General features: G+C 55.6%; 1 protein-coding gene across 3 annotated transcripts in view; it reads left to right on the top strand.

Annotated features, from left to right (window-relative positions):
- COL26A1 (collagen type XXVI alpha 1 chain) overlaps window positions 1-9,353 on the top strand; it is a 139,586-nt gene extending 130,233 nt beyond the window's left edge. For 2 of the 3 annotated variants that reach the window (XM_028110319.2, XM_088017176.1), the window contains exons 8-13: window positions 1,585-1,668; window positions 3,145-3,197; window positions 5,131-5,166; window positions 6,533-6,580; window positions 8,385-8,469; window positions 9,193-9,353. In XM_028110319.2, the coding sequence (XP_027966120.1) occupies window positions 1,585-1,668; window positions 3,145-3,197; window positions 5,131-5,166; window positions 6,533-6,580; window positions 8,385-8,469; window positions 9,193-9,353 (467 nt within the window). Of the gene's footprint in view, window positions 1-1,584; window positions 1,669-3,144; window positions 3,198-5,130; window positions 5,236-6,532; window positions 6,581-8,384; window positions 8,470-9,192 lie in introns of all 3 variants that reach the window. The other variant, XM_088017175.1, reaches the window with a different exon arrangement.
- Window positions 9,354-26,009: the final 16,656 nt, after the last annotated feature.

Genomic DNA, 26,009 nt, shown 5'->3' with positions numbered 1-26,009 from the left:
CAGACCCTTAGGGAGCGGGGCCTGGGAGCAAGGCTCTGCTGGGTGGGGTGGAAGGGTCTCTGGGGGCTGACGCTGGCCCCGCAACCCGGCTCTTGGCCCCAGCCTGGCCGGTTCCTGTCCCGGTGCTCAGCTCCTGCCCCTGGGGTCCTGACCCCCCACAGGTCACTCTGTTGTCTGGCCAGCCTTGGTTTCCCCACTCGGTGACAGGAACACAAAGGCAAAGCCCCTGACCTTAGGCCATTCGACAAGTGTTGGTTGAGCACCTGCTATGTGTCGTGCACACAGTTTTTGTCGCTGGGGATACAGCAGTGAGCAAAACAGACTCCTGCCCTCAGGGGCCACAGTCTGGTGTTTCTGAACCCAGAAACACCTGCCTACTTGTGGGGAGGGCAGGAACAGAGAGGCCCGGAGAGTGGGGTGGGGAGTGCAAAAGGGGTGTCATCTGGTTAAGTGCCCTGGGAAACCGGGCGAGGGTTCTAAGAAGCAGGCGACAGGGGTTGGGTGACATCCCGGGCACCGTGGGGGATGGGGACCTCTTTGGGTCAGAGAAACCCTAGCCCCCTTCTGCTGGTGCTTCTGTCCCCATCTGAGCCTCAGTTTCCCCACCTATAGAGTGGGGGCAGTTAATACTCCCCAATGGAGTTGCTCTGGTGGATGGGAAGGACTCATTCTTGAGCAGAATGGGGATCCTGGGCTGCCCTCAGGCGAGAGCAGAGCCTTCTGGAGCAAGTGGGAACTCACTGAAGACTCAGAGAGACAAACAGGGCTCAGCCACACACCCCCGGGGCCGCAAGGAGCAGTCCCAGGGCTCCAGCCTGCCCCGGTCTGGGCATGATGCCTCGGGCACTGCCTGCCATCTGGAGTGCTCAGAGCCCTCCTCAAATGGGACCCTCCTTACCCCCCGGCCCTGGGGTCCCCAAGGGAGGGCCGGGTGTGCGCTTTGGGAAGAATGGGGATGCCCCAGTGGGGCCCCGCCCGCTGTGAGCCTGTGGTCCAGGCTTCCGGGCGTGGGGGAAAGGGCAGAGGTAGCCGCTCCGATCCCAGGCACTTCTGGGGCCTGGCTTCTCTGGGTCTGGCTCCGGGGACCCGGCAGGACAAAGTCACATGGGGCTTGCCCTGGAGAGACACAAATCGCAGGAGCTCGCCGCGAACAGACCCCACTCCTGCCCCAGGCTGAGTAATGGGCCCTGTAGTGGCAGCCCAGGGCCCTGCAACTCAAAAGGATGGGCAGAGGGGGCTTCCTGGAGGAGGCCCCGCAGGAGTGAGGCTGTCAGATGCATCAAGAAAGGGCCTGTGGAGTGGAGTGGGGTGGAGGAGAGTTCTGGCCTGGGACACTGGGGAGGTGAGTAGGGCGGGGCCAGACTCGGAAGGGCCTAGAAAGCTCTGGGAGGAATTTGTGTATTATATGAACCCCTCTGGGCTTTCCCTGCCCTTTGACCTGGCCTCCGTGGGAGGAATAGCATCTGCCTGCCAGGGCATGAGGCCCAGTGGAGTTGGGGGTGCCTGTCCTGGCCCTGGGGGAGCTCAGGTCCGGCAGCCCAGCCCCGTCCCACGGGGTCACGGGCGGTTCTGCTCTGCCCACAGACGGAGACTCACAGCCGGCCTCTGCAGCCGTGGACACAGTGCTGGCCGGCGTCCCAGGGCCCCGGGGCCCCCCTGGCCCTCCAGGTAAGTGCAGAGGGCAGCCGCACAGCCAGGCCTGGATTGGGCACCCCCTCTGGGCTTGGCCTGGGCCAAGGGGCCTTGTGGGGCCGGTTGGGGGCCCATGGCCTTGGCAGGGTGCTAGGGATTGGCGAGTTCCCTTGCTTCTGGGGGGCAACTCCTTTGTGGGACTGGACACAAGAACCCCAAATGTTTCTGCCTGCTGCCCACAAGAAGCAGCTCAGGGTTGCCCCCCTGTGGGCCTGAGTGGGGGTTGCGCCGGGGTACGTGGAGGCCCAGGCCCAGGGGGAGGCGGGGGGTCAGCACAGGGCTGGCCCCAGGAGCTGGTAGGGCAGGTGCCTATGAGAGGCAGGATGCCCTGGGCCTTTTGGCAGAAACCAGGGGCACTGGGGGCAGGGGATGGTCCTGGGGCTCTAAGGGGCTGGATCCTGGGCCTGGCCTGACTCCCACCCTCCGGGGACCCTCCCTGGACGGGAGGAAAGGGGCGTGCAGGGCAGGGGCCAGCCCTGCTTGCCAAGTGTGTGGGTGCCTTGCCCCCCCATCATTCATTTGCCCTTTCGCGTAGTCACTGAGCTCTCCCTACTTGGGGCAGGGGTTTAGTTTCCTGGTCTCTTTTTAAAAAAGGTGGCATTTGAGCAAATGCCCCGAGGTGAGGGAAGGTGCTCGGAGGGTATCTGGGGAGGGCATGTGCTCTGACTGGAGGGAGGGCATTCTTAACTAGACAGAGTCCAGATCTGTGCCCACCTGGGGGGGGGCACTTCCTGCAGGTCCTCCCCCAGCATGGGTACAGCCCAGCAGGGGACTCCCAGAGGCCTCACTGTCATGTGGAAAGTTTAAGCAGGAACACTGCTCCCTGTGCCGCAACCACCAGACTCAGCCTGACCGTCTGGGTGCTCCCTGGCCCCCAGGGATGGACCTGTAAATCCACCATGGCCATGGGTGGAGGCTGGTCCCTGTCGGGGACTGGCCTAGAGGAGGGGTGGGGGTAGGTGCCACAAGGCTTCCTGGAGGAGGTGATGCTCAGCCTGAGACTAGAGGAAAGGCCAGTAGGAAAGAATTTGCTGGGCCTTGGGGGGGATGGAGAAGCTCCAGGAGGAAGGGACAGCATCTGCAGAAGTGTAGAAGCCAAGGAACTTTCCAGGACAGTAGCTGGGGGCATGAGGGTGGAGGGGGCCCGGCTGAGGACTTCAGGAACCCCGGGAAGGACCTAACCGGAAGGTGGCTCTGGGTGGCCACGTGGAGCGTGGATGGTCAGGACGCTGTTGTAGTAACTCAGGCAAGAAGGGTGGCCTTGGAGGGGTAGGGTCCTAGGTCCAGGGGAGGGGCAGGCCTGAGAGAGATTTGCTGGAAGAGTGGCCGGCTGGGGGGGCTTGGGCGGTGTGTAGGGCGACCCCCTAGATGAGGCTCTGAGAGAAGAGCAGGTTGCAATATAGGGTGGGCAGGGGGCTGGCCCCGGGTGACCATCTGTGACTCTGCCCACAGGTCCCCCTGGACCACATGGTCCCCCAGGACCCCCAGGTGTCCCTGGATCCCAGGTAAGGACTTGCCCAAAGGGGAGGGGGCATTGTCTTCTGAGAAAGAAGAGCCAGGCTTCTTCCCAGCCTGAGTTGCTGAGGAAGGGGCGGCCCTTGGCTGCCCACCCCCCATGCTGGGGACGTGTTGGCACCCTTCCCATCTCAGAGATGAGCTAATGGGACCCAGAGAGGCCAGGTGCCTCTGGAGGACATACAGGTCACAGAATGTCCACCCCAGCCTGTCGCCCTCCTCCCCAAGAGTCACCTGTGTGGGAGAGAGTGCCCCAAAGCCTGGCGACATGGCCCCAAGCCCCAGCTTGCTCTGCCTCTCCAGCTGTGTGACCTTGGGTGAAGAGACAACCTCTCTGGGCTCCGGCCGCCTTTGCTGCTGAGCAGGGGGTACAAGGCTTCCCTTGTGGGTTGTTGGAGGGAAAAGGGAGAAAAAAAAAGTGCTGGGAGGGGAAGGGCCTCGTGCTGCAGAAGCCCGGGGCCTGGGAAGAAATCACCCCGGGGAGGGGCAGCCCGGAAGCAGAAGGGGTGGGTGTCCTGCTGGTGGGGCTTCCTGCAGCCCCCACCTTAGGGCCTGCCCAGCCCTAGTGCCCCGCTGTCCCTGGAACTCAGGCTCAGCTGGGCGAGGAGGGGGTGCCTAGCGGTGACCCCCATGCTGCAAGGGGCGGGAGTCTGGGCCTTGGCTCTGTAAGTGCTGGGACCTCGGGAGTCCACACACCCCAAACAGCCAGGGTGCCAACAGCCCGAGCCGAGGGTCCAGCCAGGCCCGGGGGGCCACAGTGTGGCCTGGTAGAGTGTACATTCATTCAGAACCAGTGTCCCCTGACTCCTGATCTAGTTCCTGTTGTCCCTGCTGGGGATTTTTACGTCCAGGAGGACGCAGCTTGGAGGGGGCAGGCAGGCACACCGGCCCCGGGGAGGGGTGGCCAGGAGCTCTGGCCGGGAACATAGGGGCCCAGAGCCGGCTGGTGGGCAGGGCCTGGGGGCTGGGCGGCCTGGGGCTGCAGAGGTGGCAGGGGGCCCTCAGGCCCGATCTGTTCCTGACTCAGGTACGACAGGCCAGGTAAATGGGGAGTCCAGGCCCCCCAGAGCCAGGCACCCCAGGGGCACCCTCCGAGAGAAGGCTTGTGGGAGTGTGGGTTTCCGTCACAGGGAAAGGGGACTCTGAGTCTCAGGGAGGGAGACCCCATGATGTGATTTACATCTTTAAGAGACCCCTCGGGCTGTGGCTGTGGTCGGGGAGCGGAAGGTGGGGGGCAGTGGGGCAGGGAGTCCAGGGAGGAGACACACGGAAGCATGTGGGGAGAGAGAAGGTGATTTGCATTCAGGTGGTGGCACTGGAAGCGGCCAAGGGAACGGACGTGTTTAGAAAGTGGAGGTGACAGGTCTGGTGTATGGAACAGATTTGGCAAGAGAGGGAAAGGAAGGTTAGCTCCTGGGCGTGCGTGGGAGCAGCTGGGAGGACAGGGAGCCATCTCCCTGGGAGGTGGCTGCAGAGTGCGGTGGGTTTGGGGGGGGCACCCAGGGTTCCACTTGGGGGAGGTGGAGTGGGGCACCCCCCTGTGGGCAGGTGGAGAAGTGGGAGGGCAGCTAGACGCATGGGTTTGGGCTCTGGGGAGCCTTCCGGCTGGACATCAATCAACATGGACGGGAGGCCTCGAGTGGGACCCTGTCACTTGTTCTCTGGGGGGGGTCTCCCTCTGCGTGCGGGGGGCCTGAGGGCTTTGCCATCTGTGTGTGTGACAACCACAACGGCCCATTTCTCCGCTGAGAAGACCGAGGGCCCTGCCGGGGCTCAGGGAGGAGCCAGCGGAGGATGGCCCGGGAGGGGCCCTCCCATCTGCACACCATCGTCTTCCCATCCTGGGGCAGGAGCGGCTAAGGGGAGGCCGGAGGTATTAGGGGGGCAGGCAAGGACTCCTCTGCTTTGTCTGCCTTTCTGCAGGGCCTGGCCGGAGAGCGGGGCGTGACAGGACCGGCTGTGAGTGGGGGGCTGTGCTGCTGGGCCGTTCCCAGGGCGGTGGGCTCGGGTGCAGGCCCAGGGCACCGGGTGGGTGGGGGGGTCTGTCCCGGCCTGGCCTGAGCTCAGCCCCACAGCCACCCTGAACATGGCCTGATTCTACCTACCCTGCCCAGAGAAGGGGCTGCCTGCCTGCGACCCCAGCTGCCCGAGGTGGGAAGGGGTGCCCTTGGAAAGTGGGGAGCCCCTCACTGGGAGTGTGAGCAAGAACTGAAGTAGCCTCCTGGTAGGGGGTTGGATGAGCATCCTCAGGTCTCTTCCGGGGAGCCCAGAAGCCCAGACCCCTGAGTTAACATGCTGTGTGGCCTTCGGAGCTCCTCCCTCCTCTGAACCTTCCAGGAGTAAGGGCGCCGACAGCTGGCCTCGAATTTCCCTCCTTGGAAACAAGAATTTATGAGTCTCCACTCCTGCCTGCAGGGCCAAGGAGGCAGGCACCTCCTCTGTGACCGATTCTAAAGTTAGGGGCAGAGAGCCAGGGAGGAGGGATGGAGCTTTGCTGAGCACCTACTATGTGCTGGGAGGGGAGGCGCTCCTCATCCATAGTGAGTTTAAGCTTAGTTGCGACCCAGCAAGGCAGGACTTTATTTTCCCCATTTTTTTGAGAACTGGCAGCTAAGGCTCAGAGAGGTTAAGTAACTTGCCCAGGGTTGCACAGTGAGGCCATGATGGAGCCAAGATTTAAACCCAGGAGTGTTAGCCTCCAAAGCCATGCCTCCTCCTGGCTTCTCTCTGGTTACGATGGTGATTCCTGTCCCCGAACTTTGGGCACCAGGCTCCAATCAAAGCTCATTATCAGTATTGATTTATTTAATCCGAATACTCCCAGGAGGTAGGCAGTATCACCCCGTTTTAGAGATGAGAGCACGGAGGCATAGAGAGGTCAAGTAACTTGCTCCAAGTCACATTGGATATCACGTGGGTATTATTGTGAGGCCAATATTACTGGCCTTGTTTTAGGGGTGGAGGCAGAGAGAAGCGGGGACTTGATTCCTGGCAGGGCTGAGACCTGAGCTTGCGGGTTTTCGAACCTGAAGCCCAGTGAAGCCCCCAAGCCAAACCATGCCGGGCTGGGCAGGGGTGCGTGGGGCCTTGGGCGCTCCCCTGCTCTGCTCACCCCAGGGCAGGAGTTCCACTGGGTGCAGCTGTCAAGCTCTGGGCCCCAGCACCCCTGTCCCCAGGCTCTGCCTGCCCAGCGTTTCCTAACTCCCTGCCAAGCCCCCATGGTCTGCACGAGAAGCTGGAGAGGGTAGAGAGGCACCCCCACTCACCCCCGCCCCGCACACATACACACGCACACCGGTGGTTGACTGCACGGTTTTCTTCCTAGGGCGAGCCTGGCGGGAAGGGGCAAGAAGACGACAAAGCTGCTGCAGAGGTAACTGGTCTTGGGGGCTGTGCTCCCCTCCTGCCCCCTCGGCTGTGTCCCGGTGGGAGGGACAGGGCACAGGGCCCTGGGCTACGGGGTGAAGGGGGTCCCTGCCCGCCGGGGGAGGCCGGTGAGTGACGTAATGCCTGCAGCATAGCGTGCAGATGGGGGACTGGCCCGGGGTCGGAGGACAGGGGGGACCCTGCCGGGGAGAACCCCTTATTTAAGGAGGCTGCAGGCTGTGGAGTCCCTCTCCAGGGACTGGAATCCCCCATGAGCAGCTCCTGGTGCGCGGCGGTGCCCCAGGGTCACGGCGCTGGTGGCCTGAAGGACACGTGGGCAGGTGGACAGAGGGCTGGTGGATGTGGGAGGGGATGGTGGGGGAGTGAATGGGAGCAGGCAGGGGCCGGGGCACGATGGGGCCGGGAGGGGACGCAGATGGAGCACGGGCATGACCATGGGGACCTGCCGTCTTCTGGGAGGAGGAGGGGAGCTGGGGACTGGGGTGATGGATAAAGGGGGTGAGGGCAGTGGGGCCGGCAGGGGAGACCTTGCAGGCTGCGAGCAAGAATCCCCTTGGGTGTGTCAGAGCTCGGGGGGCGGCCAGCAGAGTGGGCGTCTAGGGTTCTCTAATGAGCCAGCCTGGGGGTGACTGGGGAGGTGGGCTGGGATGGAGGGGGGAGGCTGGAGCCAGAGCATCTGTGGTGGGTACAGGAGGCAGCGGGAGGAAGATGTGGGTACAAGGCATGGGCACAGATTCGCAGGGAGGTTCGCAGACTTGCAAGGGGAGAGGGAAACGGTACTTAGGACTTCTCCCTTCGCCTTCTGTAAGCGTGCATCCCGTGGCTCAGGGGCGTGGGGCTTAGGTGGGGCCCTGAACCCCCATCCCGACACTGCCGCCAGTGTGGCTTCTCGTGGCCTTTGGTTCGCTGCGGGGGAGGACCTTTCTCCTTAACACAGGTCACTTTTTGCTCTACTTTCGTTTTTTTATTTTGCTTTTTTGTAAGTTGGCTCCATGCCTAGTGTGGAGCCCAACTCAGGGCTTGAACTCACGACCCCGAGATCAAGACCTGCTCTGAGATCGAGTCGGACGTTTCACCGTCCAGCCACCTGGGTGCCCCATCCCTTTGTGTTGTTTTAAACTCTGAACGTCAGGACAGAGCTGTCATGTTATGCCAGCAAGAGGCACTGTTCTGGGACTGACTTCAGCGCGGGGCCTGAGCCCCTCACCATCACTTGCCTTTTCCAAGTGGCCTTGACACCTGTCTTCTCAATAAATCAGCTCACTGACAGGTCTCGGTGCCCAGGGTCCTCTGCCCGTGTGTAGGCTGGGCCCCCAGAAATGGCCTGTCCTCACTGTGCCCTCGTGCTGACGTTCCAGGAGCAGCGGCTCTCCCTTCTCTCTCTCTTGCTGGGGTGACCACACCTGGAGAGCTCTCAGGAGACCTGCGGAACACCCCCACCCATGCTAGGTGCTCTGCCCTTGGCCGGGCATTTTCCAGAAAGAAGGGCGCCCAGGGGAAGCAGCCGGGCAGCCCCCGGAGCAGGAAAAACCGAGGCGTGAGGGGGATGGGTCTGGGTGTGAAGCCAGGCTGTGTGGCCACAGGACCCTGGCTACCCTCTCTGTGCAGCAGGTTTCCTGTCTGCAAACAAGAGTGCAAACCCCAGGCCTGGCACGTGGATATCCAAGCTGGGACGCCTGTTGTACTGAGAGGATGGGAACAAAGCGGGAGGAGGCAGGAGCGGGGAGGGCTGGGATGACATGGCCTGTCTCTGTGGCTGGCCTTGACCCTGGCTGCTTCCTCCCCACCAGGGTGAGGGGGTACAGCAGCTGCGGGAGGCCCTGAAGATCCTAGCAGAGAGAGTCCTCATCCTGGAGCACATGATTGGGATCCATGGTGAGTTGCGACCAGGGCCTGGGACCAGCCGGACCTGCAGCTGGCCGTGGAGTTGGGAAGCCCCGCTGCCCCGCCTCCCCACTCCGTGCCGCCTTCTGGTCTGCCTGCCTCGACGACACCTCCACTTGGCTGCCAGTTGGCCGTCCCCAAACCCCAGGCGGACCCTACCCTGTGCCTCCCCTGCTCAAGGACCCTCCGTGGCTCCCAACTGCCCGTGACCGATGTCCAGGCACCTCAAGTCCCAAGTCCCTCCCCAGCATGGCCTGGTGCCCAGCGACTTGGAGCCACCACCTAGTCATCCCAGGCCCTCCTCGCTCCCGTTCCCACCTCCGTGCCTTTGCTCAGGCCGGTCCCTCCACCGGCTGACCACCAGCTCCCGCTTCAGGACCTGCTCTAGGGTCTCTTCTTCTGTGAAGGCACCCTCCTCTTGCCCCACGGTGCTCTGCAGAGCCTCGTGCTCACTGATGGGGTGGGAGGCCCTTGCGGCAGGTGGGGACCGGCAGCCCTGCGGGGCCTGGAGCCCAGCCCCGGGCAGCCCTGGTCGCAGGGGGAGCAGGCGGACGCCTGAGGGGGTGGGTGCCTGCGTGACCAGGGAGGCTGCTGCTGTCTTGCCCTGTCCTCGCTGGGCATCCGGCTTCCTTGCTGGCTGGGCACCAGAAGCAAAGGGAGCCTTTGAGAGCTCTCGACGCCCTGCGTGAGCCTACCCTCCTGCTGTCCTTCCAGATCCCCTGGCCTCCCCCGAGGGGGGCTCTGGCCAAGACGCTGCCCTGAGAGCCAACCTGAAGATGAAGCGTGGTGGCTCCCCGCCTGACGGCATGCTCGCTGCCCTGCTCGGCCCCGACCCCGGGCAGAGGAGGGCTGGCCGGGCCGGCGGCGGCAAGTGAGAGAGGCCAGTTCTCCAGGACAAGCCCCAGCCCTGCCAGAGAGCTGGCCCGGAGGCCTGTGTCGCCCGGCTGGCTCCTGTAGACACCCCGAGTGGGCCTGGGCTCTGGACGCTGACGATCGTAAGGGACACTGGCTCCCAGGGCCTGGGGGGACTTGGGGACAGATGGCAGCTCCAGAGGCAGGGTCCAGAGGGCCCCAGCACCCTTGGCAGGGCCCTTTGCTGGTCCCTGCCCTCCCCACCCTCACTTTCTGCAGGAGACAGGATCTGGGTGGGCTGGGCAAGGCGTGAGAATAATCCTAATACTCATCATTTACTGAGTCTGGGCCTATCCAAGAAGCTTTCCCTGCACCGTCTCATTTAACCCTTAGGAGGTAGGCTTGATATCCCCACTTTCCACGGGAGGACGGAGGCCCGGCGAGTATAAGTAACCTGCCGAGGCCACGGGACCAAGGACAGCTGGGGCAGGATTTGAACCCAGGCCTCCCGGGTCCTTAACCCTTGACAGTGCCAGGTTCCTGTCTTCACGGAGAAACTCAGGGTGGGCACAGGGCTGGGCGGCGGGGGGGCTGGACTGGCCGGCAGGGAAGGAACGCAGGGCCCTGGGCCTCCTTCCTCAACCCCCGTCCCCGGGCTTGGGGTCTGCTCCAGGGTCTGGCAGCGCCAGGGAGACCCTGAATAAACCCGGGACACTCCCACGGACTTGGGGATAGTGAGAGAGGGGCCCTGGGGTGCAGGACCCTTCCGACCAAACCGGCACTGCCCACTGCTGCCTCCCAGCCTCAACCCACCCAGCCCAGCAGGGCCCTCCTGCCCCTGAGCCCAGAGGAGGGAGTATTTCCTGGGACGGCAGCTCTGCCCTCTCTGGGAATCTCTAGGGTTGGCCATTTCTGCAGCATGTGGCAAGTCCCACGTCCCCTTGACCACCTAGAGACAGGACATTGTCTGAGTCCCGGGCTCTGTCAGGAGAGACGCTGCCCCCTTCAGAGCCGTGGGCCCAGGCAGCAGGCTCCACAGCAGACACCCGGGGCCGGGGACCCCAGAGCAGCGCAGACCACAGCCCTCAGGGCCTCTCAGGCTATGGGTCCCCTGTGACCCAGACTCGCCCTGGTGCTCCTCTCTTGCTGGGCCAGGACCCCGTCTCAGCCGCTGACTCAGAGGTTTGGGTGCCACCCCGGGTGGTGTCTCCCGTCAGGGCAGGAGCTGTCTGTCCCCGGCATCCTTGGTGCTCCCCGGAGGTTGTGGCCAGGCCCCGGCCACCTCCCTCTGCCCCACGCGAGGCAGGAGCGGCCTGGGGGCCGAGGTGCGGCGGCAGTCAGAGGCGGGCGGGAAGTCTGGAATTCTCTGACAATAAAGGTGCTCTCCCCACCCCGGGGCTCTGGTGTCCTGCAGCGCTGCTGGTGGGGAGGCCTGGGAGCCGGGCTCCTGGCCACAGAGACGCAGGTGCTGAGGGAGGCCGTCCCTGGAAGTTTCCCACCCAGGGACGGTGTGGTCCGATGTGAGGACGGTGCCGCACACACGGCACAGGACATGGCTGTGGGCCACCGCAACCCAGCAGAGGGGACACCTAAACTGTCAGGGGCCAGGGGAGGGGCCGTGGAGGAGAAAAGGGTCTTCAGGGGTCAGTGGGAGTCGACTAAACAGGAAAGGGCACTGGAGGCAGGGGAACGGCCTCTGTAAAGGCTTGGGGGGGCGGAGGAGGGCGGCTCATGGGGGAACCCCTCGTACAAGGCCCCCTTGTGCCCAGAGCGTACACACAGGTGCAGGAGGCAGGGCTGTGAGCGCCTCCCCTGGAGGGCTGAGCCCCTTTTTCTTTCTATAGGCCACCCTCTCAGCTCACTGGGCCCCCCCACACCACCCCTGGCCCTGAGTAACCCCCTGTGTTGGCTGAAGCCTCAGCCAGGGAACGGTGCAGCCCCTGGGGCTCCTGCAGGACTGCACGCCCTCTGACAAGCTGAGCCATCCCCTGCTCAGGGAAGCCGGTCAGAAGGCATCTCCTTCTCCCAGACCCATGGTGGAGAAGCCATGCGAGACTATCTGCTTTGCCCAGGACACCGAAATGTGCTGCCCCATGGCCCTCAGCTCAGGCTCCTGTGTGGGCCTCTCCCCCCGCACATCTCAAGGGCAGGCTGCTTCCCTGTTGGCATCTGCATTCTTAAGTCCAGGGGGCTGTCACTTTTGGCCGGTGTGGACGGAGCGCGGACCCGCAGGGTGGGTGTCCACACGTGCGCCTGAGGCCCCTCGGCCCAGGACAGCAGCTAGTAGGGAGGGGGGGCTTCCGAGGACCAGGGGCTGGCACCCCCGGGGCCATCCCATTTTAGGGCAGAGCCCTGAGAGGTCAGGATTCTGAAGTCAGCCCGGCCTTCCCAGTCCTTGTAAAGGATATTTGTCAAAGTAGGAGCATACAGCATATTTTATTTCAGTTGGTTAACTCAACATGTAACTTTTCAATATTTAGATACATGGGACGCCTTCGTTTGTCCCCTGGCCCTGGATCGTGCAACTGTCTGGGGTGGGCCCTGGGGGGCTAGGCTAGCAGAGTCTGGAGCGAGGCCCCAGCACGGGGGCAGGACCGGATGCCCAGGTGCTCCCAGGTCGCTGGGAGTGGAAGGGAGCGCAGGAGGGAAGCAGCTCCAGGTGGGAGGCCCCAGTCCCCGAGGGCCAGGGCTGGGGGACGGGGTCTCCTGGGGGAGGTGGTCATGAGCCAGTCCTTCATAAGGATGAAGCCAGGCACCGCGCCAAACATGGGGCGTAGGTCCCCTCGCTTTAGTGTCAGAACCACCTTCCCCGTTTTGTGGAGGGTCCGCGAAGGCCCAGAGAGGTTGAGCGGCTTGCTCAAGGTCACACAGCCGACTGGTGGCGAAGCAGGGTTTCAGGACAGGTCTGAGGCTTGGTGAGGCCAGGCTCTTGGCTGCTGTGGCTCCGGGAGGCAGATGGCGTGCACGTAAACCGGGAGCCTGAGGCGTGGCACTGCCAGGAGGGGCAAGTGTGAGCAAAGGCTGCTGCCGGCCGAGGAGCAGGACAGATTAGGGGTGCGGGACAGAAGGAACGCTCACGGGAGGACCGAAGCGGCTGCCGCGTGCCAGATCTGGGAGGACCTCGAATGCTGGAGGGGAAGGGAGCTGGCCCACAGGGGACCGGCTGCTATAGCAGGTTCTCGTGGTCAGTCTGGCCCCTTCCCTCCATCTGGCCCAGAGAGGGCTCCCACTGAAACACAAGCCTGCCTGCGCTGCCCCCCTGCTCAGGGATCTGCAGTGGCTGCCCTGTTCCCGGCCCTGAACTGAGGCTCTGCAACCTGGCCCTGTTGCCAGGGTCCCATCCTCCCTGCTGCAGGTGGCATGTACCGCGGCACCAGCCCGGCAACGGGCCGGAGCTTCTCTCCTTAGCTGGCCTCGTCTCTGTCTGGCCTGTGGGTGCTGGCTCCCCAGCCACGTGGGGGCCCCGGGTGCTTGCAGGACTGGGGGTTGGTGGGGGCAACAGGTCGGAAGGGGCGTGGTCTCGCACTTAGAGCCCCAGGGGCAGTGCGGCTCTCAGATCTCGGCTCTCGGCTTTGGACAAAATCCTCAGACGCATCCCCTCCTCTGACTCCTGCAGCCCAATGAGACCAGTTGGGCCGCTCCCCGGCCCTCGCTTGTCTCATATTGTGTCTTTGTGCTCATGGGTGGAAACTCCAGCCTGCACCTCTACACTCCACTTACAGGTCCCAGCGGTGACTCAGAATGGACAGGCAAGCCACCCAGAGTCCCCCCTCCCAGGGTGCCATTGCGGGGCCTCCAGGACCTGCAACTGCCCCTCTCCCCCGAGCCCCCCGGGGGAGGGGCTCATGAGCATCATCAGCCCAGTGCAGGAAGAGAGGCAGGGAAGGGAGCTCCCACCCCCGCAGGCCACCCAGGGGGTTAATGAGGGAGCATTAGCACAAGCCCACCCCCTCACCTCACCTCACCCCAACCCCCCCAGGGGCTCCCTAAGTCTGCTCTGCTCTCTGCCCACCCTCGGGGCTCTGCTTCCTGCACACACCTCTCTCCTGTGTCTAAACCAAACCCAACATTTCTTCTCCAACACTGACAGGCTACAGCCCCTGGTATATGTGTGTGTACACACGGGCACAGATGGGCAGGAACTGCTGACTCTGGCCCCCAGCCCCAGCCCTCGTGGCTCTGTCTACCCCACCAGGCTATGACCTTCTGGTGGGCAGGGACACCTGTGTGTCCCCAGTGCCCCGCTCTGATCACCACAGTGGGTCACAGGACATCCCCAAAGGGAGAAAGACTCCTTCCCAGTCCCTAGGAGGAGTGACCGAGGTGGTGCACAGGGGGGCAGGCGGACATCTGAGATGGGCCCAGGTCAGAAGAGCAGTCCCCTCCCACCCAATTATCCCACACCTGCAACCCCAACCACCCCCTGAGGTTTCTGGAACACCTCTCTCCCAGCCCTGTTTTATGGATGATAAAAAAAGAGAATTTGATGAGATTTTCAATTACTTGAATTCCACGGAGATTTATTTCCAATGTTATTAATAAATTCTAACGTCACCTATAACTTTCAATTGCCAGTTAATTAACTTGCAATTGGTGCATTGTAAAAGGCAAATTAAATACTTTTTCAGGCAGGGGCTGGTAAATCTAATGAGCTGGTGTGCCCTGAAGGAGACAGCGGGGCTCGCCCGGCTCCAGCCTCGCCCGGTTCCAGCCTCGCCTCCCTCCTTGTTGATGGGTTGCGGCATGGGCGAGGGGACAGTGGGGCCTCTGTGTCCTCATCTGAAGATCACAGAAGCTGCTTCCAGAACCCTCACGGTATCTGGGATTGAAGCTGTTTTTTTTTTACCTGCCGATAAATGCCACCAAGGTGTCCCGAGTGGTAAGCGGAGTCGCGAGCCCTCGCCCTGATACCGCGGGCTGGGTCACTGTTCGAGCTCCCGGGGCTGCCGTGCCAGATGGCCAGGAATGTGTCCTGTCACAGCTCTGGAGGCCAGAGGCCAAAATCAAGGTGTCGGCAGGGCTGTGCTCCCGCGGCAGGCGCTGGGGGAGAATCCGTTCCTCCCCCTTTCCAGCTTCCAGCGGCTCTGGGCGTCCCTCCCAGCTGGTGGCTGCCCTGTTCCCACATGGCCTCCTCCCCTATGTCTGTCTTGTCCCCTGGGTCTCTTACAAGGCCTTGTCATTGGATGTGGGGCCCAGCTGGGTAATCCCGCAACCTCTGAGGCTCAAGATCCTTACCTTAATTATACCCTCAAAGACCCTGTTTCCAAATACGGTCACACGCAGAGGTTCCAGGGATGAGCACTTGGGACATATAGTTTGGAGGCTGTTAAACGACAGTGACCTGGGGCCCGTCGTTTAACCTCTCGGGGCTTCCGTCTTCCACCACATTAAACAGAGGCCTGAACTCATCAGAGCAGACGCCTACCACGCGCTGCCCTGACAGTCACATGGACGGACTCACGCCAACCTGACAAAACAGGGGCTGCATCACCTTCATTTTGCAGGGGAGCAAATTTAGGCAGGAGGTTAAGTGACTTGCCCACAGTTGCCCAGTTCGGAAGGGGTGGGGTCAGGATGTGAGCCCAGGCCATCTGACCCTGCAGCCTACACTCCCTTCTTCGTAACTGAGCTTTTTAAATTATTATTATTGAGCTATAATTCACGTACCATTCAGCTCACCCGTTTCAAGTGTTACATCAGTGTCTTTTGGTGTATTCAGAGTTGTACCATCATTTTTAGGACATTTTCATCAGCCCCGAAAGAAACCCTGTACACCTGAGGTGTACCCCAGCCCCTCCCCACCATTCCTCCCACCCCTAGGCCACCACTGACCTGCTATTGGTCTACGAATTTGCCCATTCTGGACATTTCCCATACTGGAATCCTACATTATGTCACTTTTTGCTTCTGGCTTCTTTGATCGTACTGATTTCCAGATTCATCCATGTTGTGTTAGTGCTTCATTTCTCTTTATGGCTACACAGGAGCCTGTGCTCTTAAAGACTACGATGACCTGTAAGGTCCCCAGCAGCTCTGCAAACCCTTCTGTAGGACTGGCACATTCCAGAAACCTCCACCAAACCCTGAGGCTTGAACTTCGAGGATTCTGCTGGCGTTGGGGGATAGAACCTCTTCCCCTGTCCCCACAGCACTGTCCTCTGTCTTTACCAGATTCCTGACCCCGCACGACCCCAGTGATACCAGGCACCAGTGGATGCTCTAGAATGCCAACCGTCAGGCCTGGTCCCCGCCCGAGTGGAGCTGTCCTGCCCTCACCTGGGGCAGAGCTGGCCTTCTCAGGTCCTGGCTCACAGAGGACAGGCTGATATTGGTACAGCCCTCGGGGTAAATGACCAGGGCTGCCCCTGGTGGCCATGCCTAGCCTGGGGTCTCTGGCTCTCCTAGCATTGCTCTGAAAGCCTCCAAGGGTCACCACCTGAGCCCACCTGAAACGCATCCACAGCAAAATGGGAAGCTCTGATCGCAGGTGTCAGGGCCAGCACCCAAAGGATGCTCCCCGATTTGAAGTCTTTTTTTTTTAAAGATTGTATTTATTTATTTGAGAGAGAAAGAGGGAAAGAGAGAGAGAGAGAACGAGCAGGGGGGAGGGGCAGAGGGAGAGAGAGAAGCGAACTGCTCGCTGAGCAGGGAGCCCGGCGCGGGGCTCAATCCCAGGACCCTGAGATCATGACCTGAGCCGAAGGCAGATGCTTAACCTACTGAGCCACCCAGGCGCCCCTGAAGTCTTTTTCTGCAGGGGACCACTCTGGGAGAGAGCCTTGTCTGAGCTGCTGAGCTGAGGACTCTGGGGCTTGGGGTGATGGCTACCAAGAGGCCCCCCTTCAGCCAGAGCTTGCCTGTGCATCTCAGAACAGAAGGGACCCCGGACTCTCGAGTCCCAGTTCTGACATGGCTCCTAGCTTCTTGTGTGCTGTTGAGGGGCCCATACTCCCTCTGGCCTCCCACGGGGACACTACGGGGACTGGGCTCTATTGCCCAACGGTTTCTGCCCAACACTGCCCCCTCCCCAGGACTCATGGCAGGAGGTGGCATGGCTGCATCCTCGCTAAGACTTTTCCTCCAAGGGGTCAGCTGCAGCCTGTCCATACCCCCGCCACCCCCATTTACTAACCTGCAATGGTAAACGCTCCTGGGCTCTGTCTGGGTCTGGCCGCCCATGGGGTGCTGGGAATGCAGCAGCCCCTAGCCTGGCAGTGGGAAGCCCGTCTTGATCTATCCCTGGGGAGAGACATGGCCTCACCAAGGGCCAGGTAACCAGGAAAGGCCGTGGCTCAGCGGCCAGCACCACTACTCAGCCGCGCACCCTGGGCAGGGGTGGAGGATGCCCCCACACCTGCCCCATTCTCCCCCCCACCCCGCCCCGGCCCAGTCCCATCGATAGGTCAGTCCCTGCCTTCTAGAGCATGGAAAGCACGGAGAGCAGTGAGGGCGGCAGCGGACCCCAGGGAGGAGCACCCGGCCCACCTGGAGGGAGGAGAGTCCTCTCAAGGAGGGGACAGAGCTGAGGCACCTGAAAGGCTGAGTGAGAGCCAGGTGGAGGAGGGGGCTGCACGTGCAAAGGCCCATCCATGCGTGAGAAGCACAGGGAAGTTTCCAGAAAGGGGCTGGGGGCTGATGGGGGAGGAGGGAAGACAAGATCAGATTAGGAAAGGTGAAGATTTGTGCTGTGAAGATTGGACGTGTGACGTTTCCAGCAGGGGAAAGACACAGCTGGACACTCGTATGGAGGGAGCCCTCCAGCCGAAGGGCACGAGACCTGAATGGTGGCAATGGAGAGCAGGGGACAGTTGCCAGGAGCTGGGATGTGGGTGGGCAGCCCTGGTTCTTCCCTGACCCACCCCCCAGACTGCCCTGTCACTGGTTGAGGTGGGCAGGCAGGGCGCGAGGAGAGACACCCGGACCGCGGCTCTGGCAGACCTCATACTTGGGTCATCCGGGAGAAGGAGGGGGGGGTGCTTAAGGCTGGAGGCCCCCGCCATGCCACCCGCGTGCAGGCTCCCCGGGGCCTCCCCAGAGGTAGGACTCCCCCTCCTTCTTGGCAAATGAGCCCGGGCTAAGGTCTCGTCCCCCCCCAGGCTGGACACGGATAGCTGATAAGGAAGGAGGACCCTAGGGGCCTGAGGCTGGAAGCCCCGGAGAGCCCAGGAGCCTGGCTTTACTGCCTCTCGGTGGCCGCACAGCTCCTGCTGGACCAACGGGGCGATCTCTGCTTTGTGTCACGTGAGCGCTGCGTTCTCGAATACGACCGTCCCATCCCCGGCCTCCCCTGTGCAGGGACCTTGATGAGGCCCCTCCAGGTTCTCAGGACATAACAGAACCACTGTCCACTTCCTCACCCCGCTGCCTACATGCTCCTCTGCCCCCACCGTTCTGGCAGCCCCGGCTCGGCACACGTGGGGCGCCCAGGGCCTTGGCCTTCATTTTCCTTCTGTATGGTGGTTTATAAAGGGAGAGGCTTTTTTGAAGAGTCAAAACCAAAAGGTGCATCTTAATTAGGGAAGACATGCAGGGAGGCCAGGCTGAGCCCTGCTGGGCACCAGCCCTCCACTTTGTGGGAACAAACGCTTTTAATGCAGCCCCGTTGCCATGGTGATCACGGCATCTCGGCTTACTGAGGTGGCATTGCAAATCTGCGGAGGAAGAACGGATTATTCAATAATGATGCTGGGACATTTGCTGAGCTATTCAGAAAGAAATAAAATTAGCTCCTTCCTTCACACCATACTCCGACATGAATTCCAGAGGATTCAAAGAATTAAAATAAAAAAGGAAAACATTAAAAACTCGAAGAAACGAGAGCCAAATATTTGATCTCTGGGTGAGTAAAGTCCTTCTAAACATAAAAGCAGTGGGAAAGAAAACAAAGTGTAAGATAAAATTTTATACATAAAAATCTAAATATCTGTATGTTTTTAAAAAGCCACTTAATTAAATTTACTGGGGAACTATAAACAAGGATAACAGTTGCAACAAATATGACAGAGGGTTAACACCTCTCATATATAAAAAGCAATAACAAATCAATAAAATGAACATTCCAGTAGAAAAACAGTCAATGAGAAATGTACAAAAGGAAACACAAATATGACATATTTTAAAATATTGAGCTCCATTAGTAATCAAAGAAATGCTCATTAAAACACCAACAAGACTCTCCCCATCAGGTTATCAAAAATTGTTTAAAATAGTAATAATCTTATTGAGTAGAGTGAAATTGAGCTTTTTAAACAATGAGGTTACAAACTGGTATAAAATTTCTAGGGAAAAACTGGCTTTATGCTACAGAGCTTTAAAAATGTTCATACCATTAACCTGGAACCCCCACTCTTTTTTTTTTTTTAAGATTTTATTTCACAGAGAGAGACACAGCCACCCAGGCACCCCTGGAACCCCCACTTCTAAAATGTTTTAAGGAGATGGTCAAGATTGAAGCTAAAATATGAATACAATAATATTTGTTGTAAGTATTTAACATAAATTTGTAATTCACTCAAACTCTAGGGTATGGACACCCCCCCCCACCGTGTGCTCGCTCTCTCTCTCCCAAAATAAATAAATCTTTTAAAATAAATACATAATTAAAAAGTAAACACTCCCCATATTGTTGCAAGCCTTTGGTTAATTTCCAAAGTCATGAAAAAGTTGATTCTGACAATTTTTTCCAGTATGTTCACTGCTTTTACAAAGGAGGATATTTTTGGAAGTCCTTACTCTGTCATTCTGGAAGTGCTTTGTCCCACCTGTTTGTGTACAGAAAATTTTATTGGAACACAGCCATGCCCATTCATTTATATACTGTCTATAGCTGCTTTCACACTACAATTGAAGAGCTGAGTAGTCGCAACAGAAAACATATGGTCTGCAAAGTCTAAAATAAGAACTATCTGGCCTTTACAGAAAAAGTTTGCATGGGGTGCCTGGGTGGCTCAGTCGTTAAGTGTCTGCCTTCGGCTCAGGTCATGATCCCAGGGTCCTGGGATCGAGCCCCGCATGGGGCTCCCTGCTCCGCGGGAAGCCTGCTTCTCCCTCTCCCACTCCCCCCTGCTTGTGTTCCCTCTCTCGCTGTGTCTCTCTCTGTCAAATAAATAAATAAATAAATCTTAAAAAAAAAAAAAAAGAAAAAAGAAAAAGTTTGCCAACCTCTACAGTGAGGCAAGAACGTGCTATAGAGATAGGAGGAAGTAAATTGCCATTATTCACAGATGACATTAGTTTGCATTTGGAAGTTTTTAAAATTTGGAAGCAACCTGTTAGAATTAATGAGTGCTTAGCAAGATCGCTCTACAGAACCCAGCTGTCGGACTTCTGGATCCCACGAAGATGGTGTAGTGAGCACATTCCACCCTGCCTCTCCCACTGATTACAACTAAAACGCCTGGACAGAATACACAGAGCAACTATTGGAGGACTCTGAAAAGTAAATCAGAGAAAGTGGATTGGCGAGGGAAATCAAAGATTGAATAACTGTGAGTTCCCTGGTTGGTTGCTTGCTTTTTCTCCACACTTCCCCATGAAACTCTGGCACAGCTCAAATCCTGGAACCGTGGAAGGGGTGGAAACAGAAGAAGCTCTAAGAAAAAAAAAAAAAACAAACCCTGTCTTTCGAACCAAGAGAATCAAGAATGGGGTATCTTGCAGGACAGAGAACATGGCAGGAAAGCCCAATTTCTTTCTTTTTTTTTTCTTCTTCTACTTTTAACTGTTCCTGTCCTGAGGCTTCAACCTCCGTTCATGGTGGCATGCACCATCCCACAGGCACCCAAAACATTTCTCTCTGATCAGAGAGTGGCTTCTGTCATTCAAAGAGAGTGAGGGACCCCCATATTCTCTTTTCTCTGTTGCCCCTTCTCGCTGAGATGGACCCATTTGTAGGGAATGCCCAATAGCACAGAGAGACTAAGACCCTGGCTTTCTAGTGAGAGAAGCAGGAAAGGGGGTCTTGGAGATTTGGACAGTGGGGGGCAGGGAGTCATGGAGAGGACGGAGCTGGGGACAAAGGATTCTTTAAATGTGTGCACAAAGTCCCAAGGCTTGAGTTGTGCGTGCGTGGAACTAACCTGAAACAGCCTAGCAAAGGCTTTGAGAACGGAGATCAGAAAACTTCCTCTGTAAAGGGCCAGATAGTAAATATTTTAGGCTGTGTGGGTAACATATGCTCTCTGTCACATATTCCATCTTCCCTTCCTTCCTTCTTTCCACCCTCCCCTCTCTCTCTCTCTCTCATACAAATATAAAAACCAGCTTTATCTCATAGGCCATTACAAAAACAATCCACAGGCTAGACTGGACTTGTGGACCCTAGCATAGACCACTACCAAGATCCCACACTGGCCTCTGGGTAGTGCACACATGGGATGGATCAAATAGCATTGCACAGGTTTTTATAATCGAACTTGCTTTAGAATCGTAGCTCAAAGGAGGCAGATCACAACTTGGGGTCCGAAACTAGCCACAACGATGTCCTTCTTTTTAAAAAAATCAACTTTTATCAGATTTTAATAGGACCAAGAGTTTTATAATACTCAGAATTCCAGGATAAAAATCCAAAGTTACTCAACATACAGAGAACCAGGAAATTTTCAATACGTCTTAAGGGAAATGATAATCAATGGGTGGTGCTGTATTAGTCAGGGCTCTCCAGGGGAAAAGAGGCAGCAGGATATATGGATGTGGACATAGAGATGGGTACAGATAGAGACATGGCGGAGACTTATTACAGGAATCGGCTCCTGCAGCCATGAAGACCCAGAAGTCCCAGAGTCTGCCATCTGCAAGCTGGAGACCCAGGAAGGCTGGTGGTATAATTCAGTCCAATGATCAATTGAGATGATCATGTGGTTCATTTTGCTAACGTGACATATTATACGGGTTGATTTTGCTCTGTTGAAACATCTTTGCATCCCAGGAATAAATCCCCCTTGGTCATGGCTTAGAATTCTTTTAACGGGCTGCTAAATTCGGTTGGCTAGTGTTTTGATGAAGACTTTTGCACTAATGCTCACAAGAGATACTGGTGTATAGTTTTCCTGTAGTGTCTTTGTCTGGCTTTAGTATAGGGTAATTAATGCTGGCCTCACAGCATGAGTTAGGAAGTGTTTCCTCCTCTGCAATTCTTAGGAAAACATTTTTTAAAAGTAATTTTTATTTGGGAAAGAGAGAGCATGAGCAGGGGGAGGCGCAGAGGGAGAAGCAGGCTCCTCGCTGAACAGGGAGCCTGATGCGGGACTCCATCCCAGGACCCCGAGATCATGACCTGAGCCGAGGGCAGACGCTTAACTGGCTGAGCCACCCTGGCGCCCAAATTCTTAGGAAGACTTTGAGAAGGATTGGTATTTCTTGTTTAAATGTTTGGTAGAATTGACTGGTGATGCCATCAGGTCCAGGCTTTTCTTGGTTGGGAGATTTTTAATTCCTGATTCAATTTCCTTACTAGTTATGGCTCTATTGAAATTTTCTGTTTCTCACAATTCAGTGCTGTTAGATTTTGTGTTTCCAGGGCTCTGTCCATTTTATCATTTTATTTAGGTTATTGTTGGGGGGAGGTCATCCAGAAGACATGAGCACTGGCTGACCCATGGGCTGGAGCCCAGCAGTCGGAGACTCCTCGTCCCCTCCCCTGTACTTGGATTATAGGCCCCACTTGCCTTCTCTGCTCCCAGTAGCTGCTCCAATGACAGAGCCTGGAATGATGTGGCCATCAGGCTGATGTATGTGACTGAATGCAGTTAAGGCCTCTCTATATAAACTTTTAAAATGTGGCAGGTGGGTGTGGAGATCTACTCATCTTACAGTTGCCCAAGATGGGCCTCGTATGTGTTCCCTGGCTTATTACACCTGCCACCTGCCAGTCTGGAGTGGCCTCTTTCTTGAGTCTCTCTCTGCCCTCTGCAAACGGGGCCAGTTGTAGATCATACCCAGGAAGCTCCCTAAGAGCTTGTGAACCAACAGTTCTTCCCTTTGTTGGCATATTTGTTGTTCTTATTCAATTCGTTGTTCATAGCGCTCTCTTATAATCTTTCTGTAGAAGGAGCAGAAATATCTCAACTTTCGTTTCTGATTTTAGTAATTTGCATCTTCTCTCTTTCTTAGTCACTCTAGCTAAATATTTGTCGATTTAGGTGAACTTTTCAAAGAACCGACTTTGGGTTTCATTGATTTTCTCGATTGTTTTTCTATTCTCTTACTGATCTCTGCTCTAATCTTTATTATTTCTTTCCCTCTGCTAGCAGTGGGTTCAGTTCGTTCTTCTTTTTATAATTCTTTAAGTTGTTGATTGGAGATCTTTCTTGTTTTTTCAATGTAAGTGTTTATGACTCTAAACATCCCCCTGGGTCCTGCTTTTGCTGTCTCCCGTAACTTTGGGTATGTTGTGTTTTTGTTTTCATTTGTCTCTAAGTATTTTCTCATTTCCCTTGTGATTTCTTCTTTGATCCACTGGTTGGTTAAAAGTCTGTTGTATAATTCCCACAATTTTGTGACTGTTCCAGTTTTCCTTCTGTTTTAGATTTCTAACTTCATCTCTTTGCGGTCAGAGAAGACATTTTGTATGAGATCCACCTTTTCAAATCCACTGAGACTGACTTTGTGGCCTAACCTAGAGTCTGTCCTGGAAAATGTCCCCTGTGCACTTGAGAAGAATGCATATTCTGGTATGGGGTAGATTGTTTGGTGTATGCCTGTTAGATCTAGTCTGTTTGCTGTGTCGTTTCCTTATTTACATCTGCGTGGCTGCTCTACCCACTGTTGCAAGTGGGGTATGGAAATCTACAGTTACCGTTGTAGGGCCGTCTGTTTCTCCTTGCAATTCTGCCAGTTGTTGCTTCATATATTTTGATGGTCTGTCATTAGGTGCATGTTTATCACCTATATATTCTTGCTGTAGCAAGCCTTTTATTAATATATCATGTCCTTCTCTGGCTTTCGTAAACTTAAAGAAAAAAATTTGTTTATGCTGGCTATAATCAAAAAGCCTTCTTAAATTATCAACATCTCTTTTTCTATTTAAGATCTATTTTGTCTAGTTATCAGCACAGCTACTCCTGGTCTCTCTCTGTTACTATTTGCATGGAACACATTTATCCATCCTTTCACTTTCAGGCTATTTGTGTCCTTGGATTTAGAGTGAGTCTCTTACAAACTGGTAATTCCCAGAGGGGGGAGAGGTGGGGAATGGGTGAAACAGGTGATGGGGATGAAGGAGCGCACCTGTCGTGATGAGCACCAGGTGACGGAGAGAATTGTTGAATCACTATATTGTACATCCGAAACATTACACTGTATGCTACCTGAAATTTAAATAAAACTTAAGAAAAAGAGAGTCTCTTAGAGACAGCATATAGCTGGATTATGTGTTTTTATCCATTATGCTTGTTTCTGTCTTTTGGAGACTTTAATTCCTATACGCTTAATTACTGATGAGGAGAGACTTCTGTCATTTTGCTATTTGTTTTCTACATGCTTTATAGCTTTTTCTGTCCCTTGTTTCCTGCATCATTGTCTTCTTTTGTGTTTAGTTGAATTTTGTAGGGAAATGTTGAAATTTCTCATTTCCTTTTGTGTAAATTCTATAACTATGTTCTGTGTGGTTACTGTGGGGATTATGTGTAACATCCTAAAGCTCTAACACTCGAATCTGAATTTATGCCAGTTTAATTTCAATAAAATGTAAAACCTCTGCTCCTTTACAGCTCTGTCCCCACCCCTTTCAGGTGTTGGTGTCAGAAGATTAGATCTTTATACTTTGTGTTGCAAAAAACATAAACTTGTAGTTCCTTTAAAAGCATTAGTCTCCTGCATTATGTAGAAAACAAGATTTGGAGTTACAAACCAAAGTTACAGTAATACTAGTTTTTACACTAATTGTTTTTTGGGTGAATATATTAGTCTTTCTCTTTCTCTCTTTTTTTAAGTTCCAGTGTAGTTAACATACAGTGTCGTATTAGTTTCAGGTACAATATAGTGATTCAACAACTCTATACTCATAGTACTCATCACGGTAAGTATATTCTCTTTTTTAAAGATTTATTTATTTGAGACAGAGAGAGAGCAAGCAGGGGCGTGGCAGAGGGGGAGAGAGAGAGAGAATCTCAAGCAGACTCCCTGATGTGCATGGAACCAGACTCGGGGCTCGATCACACAATCCTGAGATCATGACCTGAGCCAAAATCAAGAGTCGGACGCTCAACTGACTGAGACACCCAGGCGCCCCACGATAAATGTACTCTTAATCCCCTTCACCTATTTCACCCATCCCCCATGCCCCAAAATGTATTAGTCTCTTAAATCATGTAGTTACAAACCACTGCTACAGTAATATTAGCTCTTATAATCGCCAACATATCTACCTTTAATTATTGAGATATCTCTCCATACATCTTCAAGTTACTGTCTAGTGACCTTTGATTTCACCTTGTAGGACTCCCTTGAGTACTTCTTGCAGAGTGGGTTTTATGGTCATGAACTTGCTCAGCTTCTGTGTATCTGGGAATGTCTTCATTTCTCCCTCACTTTTGAAGGACAGTTTTGCCAGACATAGGGTTCTTAGTCAATAGTTTTATTCTTTTGGCTCTTTGAATACATTGGCCCATGGTCTTCTGGCCTCAGTTTCTGATGAGAAATCTGTTGATAATCTTATCGAGGATCCCTCATGGGTGAAGATTCATTTCTCTCTTGCTTCTTTCAAGATTCTCTCTTTGCCTTTTGAAAATTCTGACTATGATGTGTCTCGGTGTCGGTGTCTTTGAGTTCATTTTATTTAAAATTCATAGAGGGGCTCAGTCGTTAAGCGGCTGCCTTTGGCTCAGGTCATGATCTCGGGGTCCTGGGATCGAGCCCCGCATCGGGCTCCCTGCTCCGCGGGAAGCCTGTTCTCCCTCTCCCACTCCCCCTGCTTGTGTTCCCTCTCTCGCTGTGTCTCTCTGTCAAATAAATAAAATCTTTAAAGAAAAAATAAAGGTCATAGACCTTAGAAATTTATACTCATGTGCTTCATCAAATTTGGGAGGTTTCCAGCTATTATTTCTTCTGGGATTTCCATGGTGCATAGGTCGGTCCTTTTGATGGTGTCCCATAGGTCTCTTGGGCTCTGGTTAATTTTGTTCGATCTTTTTTGTTTCTGTTCCTCGGCCTCAATAATTTCCATGGTCCATCTTCAGGTTCACTAATTCTTTTCTCCTGCCTGCTCAAATATGCCTTTGAGTCCCTCAGTGAATTTTTCATTTCAGTTGTTGGGACATTTTAGCTCCAGAATCTTTCTGGTTTCTATCTCCTTGCAGCACTGCCATTTTGTTCACACATCGTTTTCTTGACTTCTTCCATATCGTCCTTTAGTTCTTTGCACATCATTAAGACAGACGCTTTAAAGTCTTTGTCTGGTATATCTGCCATCGGGTCATTTTCAGGGACAGTTTCTGGTGAATTATTTCCCCCCTCTGATCGAGCTGTACTCCCGTTTCTTTGGTATGCCTTGACATTTGCTGTTGTTGTTGAGAACTGGACATCTGCATCGAATCGTGTGGTAACTCTGGAAATCTGTTCTCCCTCTTCCCCCAGGTTTGCTGGGTTTTTTAAATTAGTAGTGTTTATTGTTTTGGGGTTTTGTTTTGTTTTTGTTTTTTGGGGGTTTTTTTGATGGTTATAGGCTGTCTCTGTGCTGAAGA

This window comes from Eumetopias jubatus, unplaced genomic scaffold, assembly GCF_037043125.1.
Source record: "Eumetopias jubatus isolate StellerSeaLion01/CBP00866 unplaced genomic scaffold, mEumJub1_p1.0 scaffold_12, whole genome shotgun sequence".
Classification (NCBI taxonomy): Eukaryota; Metazoa; Chordata; class Mammalia; order Carnivora; family Otariidae; genus Eumetopias; species Eumetopias jubatus.
Note: the sequence above shows the minus strand (reverse complement) of the source record. Positions and strands in the feature narration are given on the sequence as shown.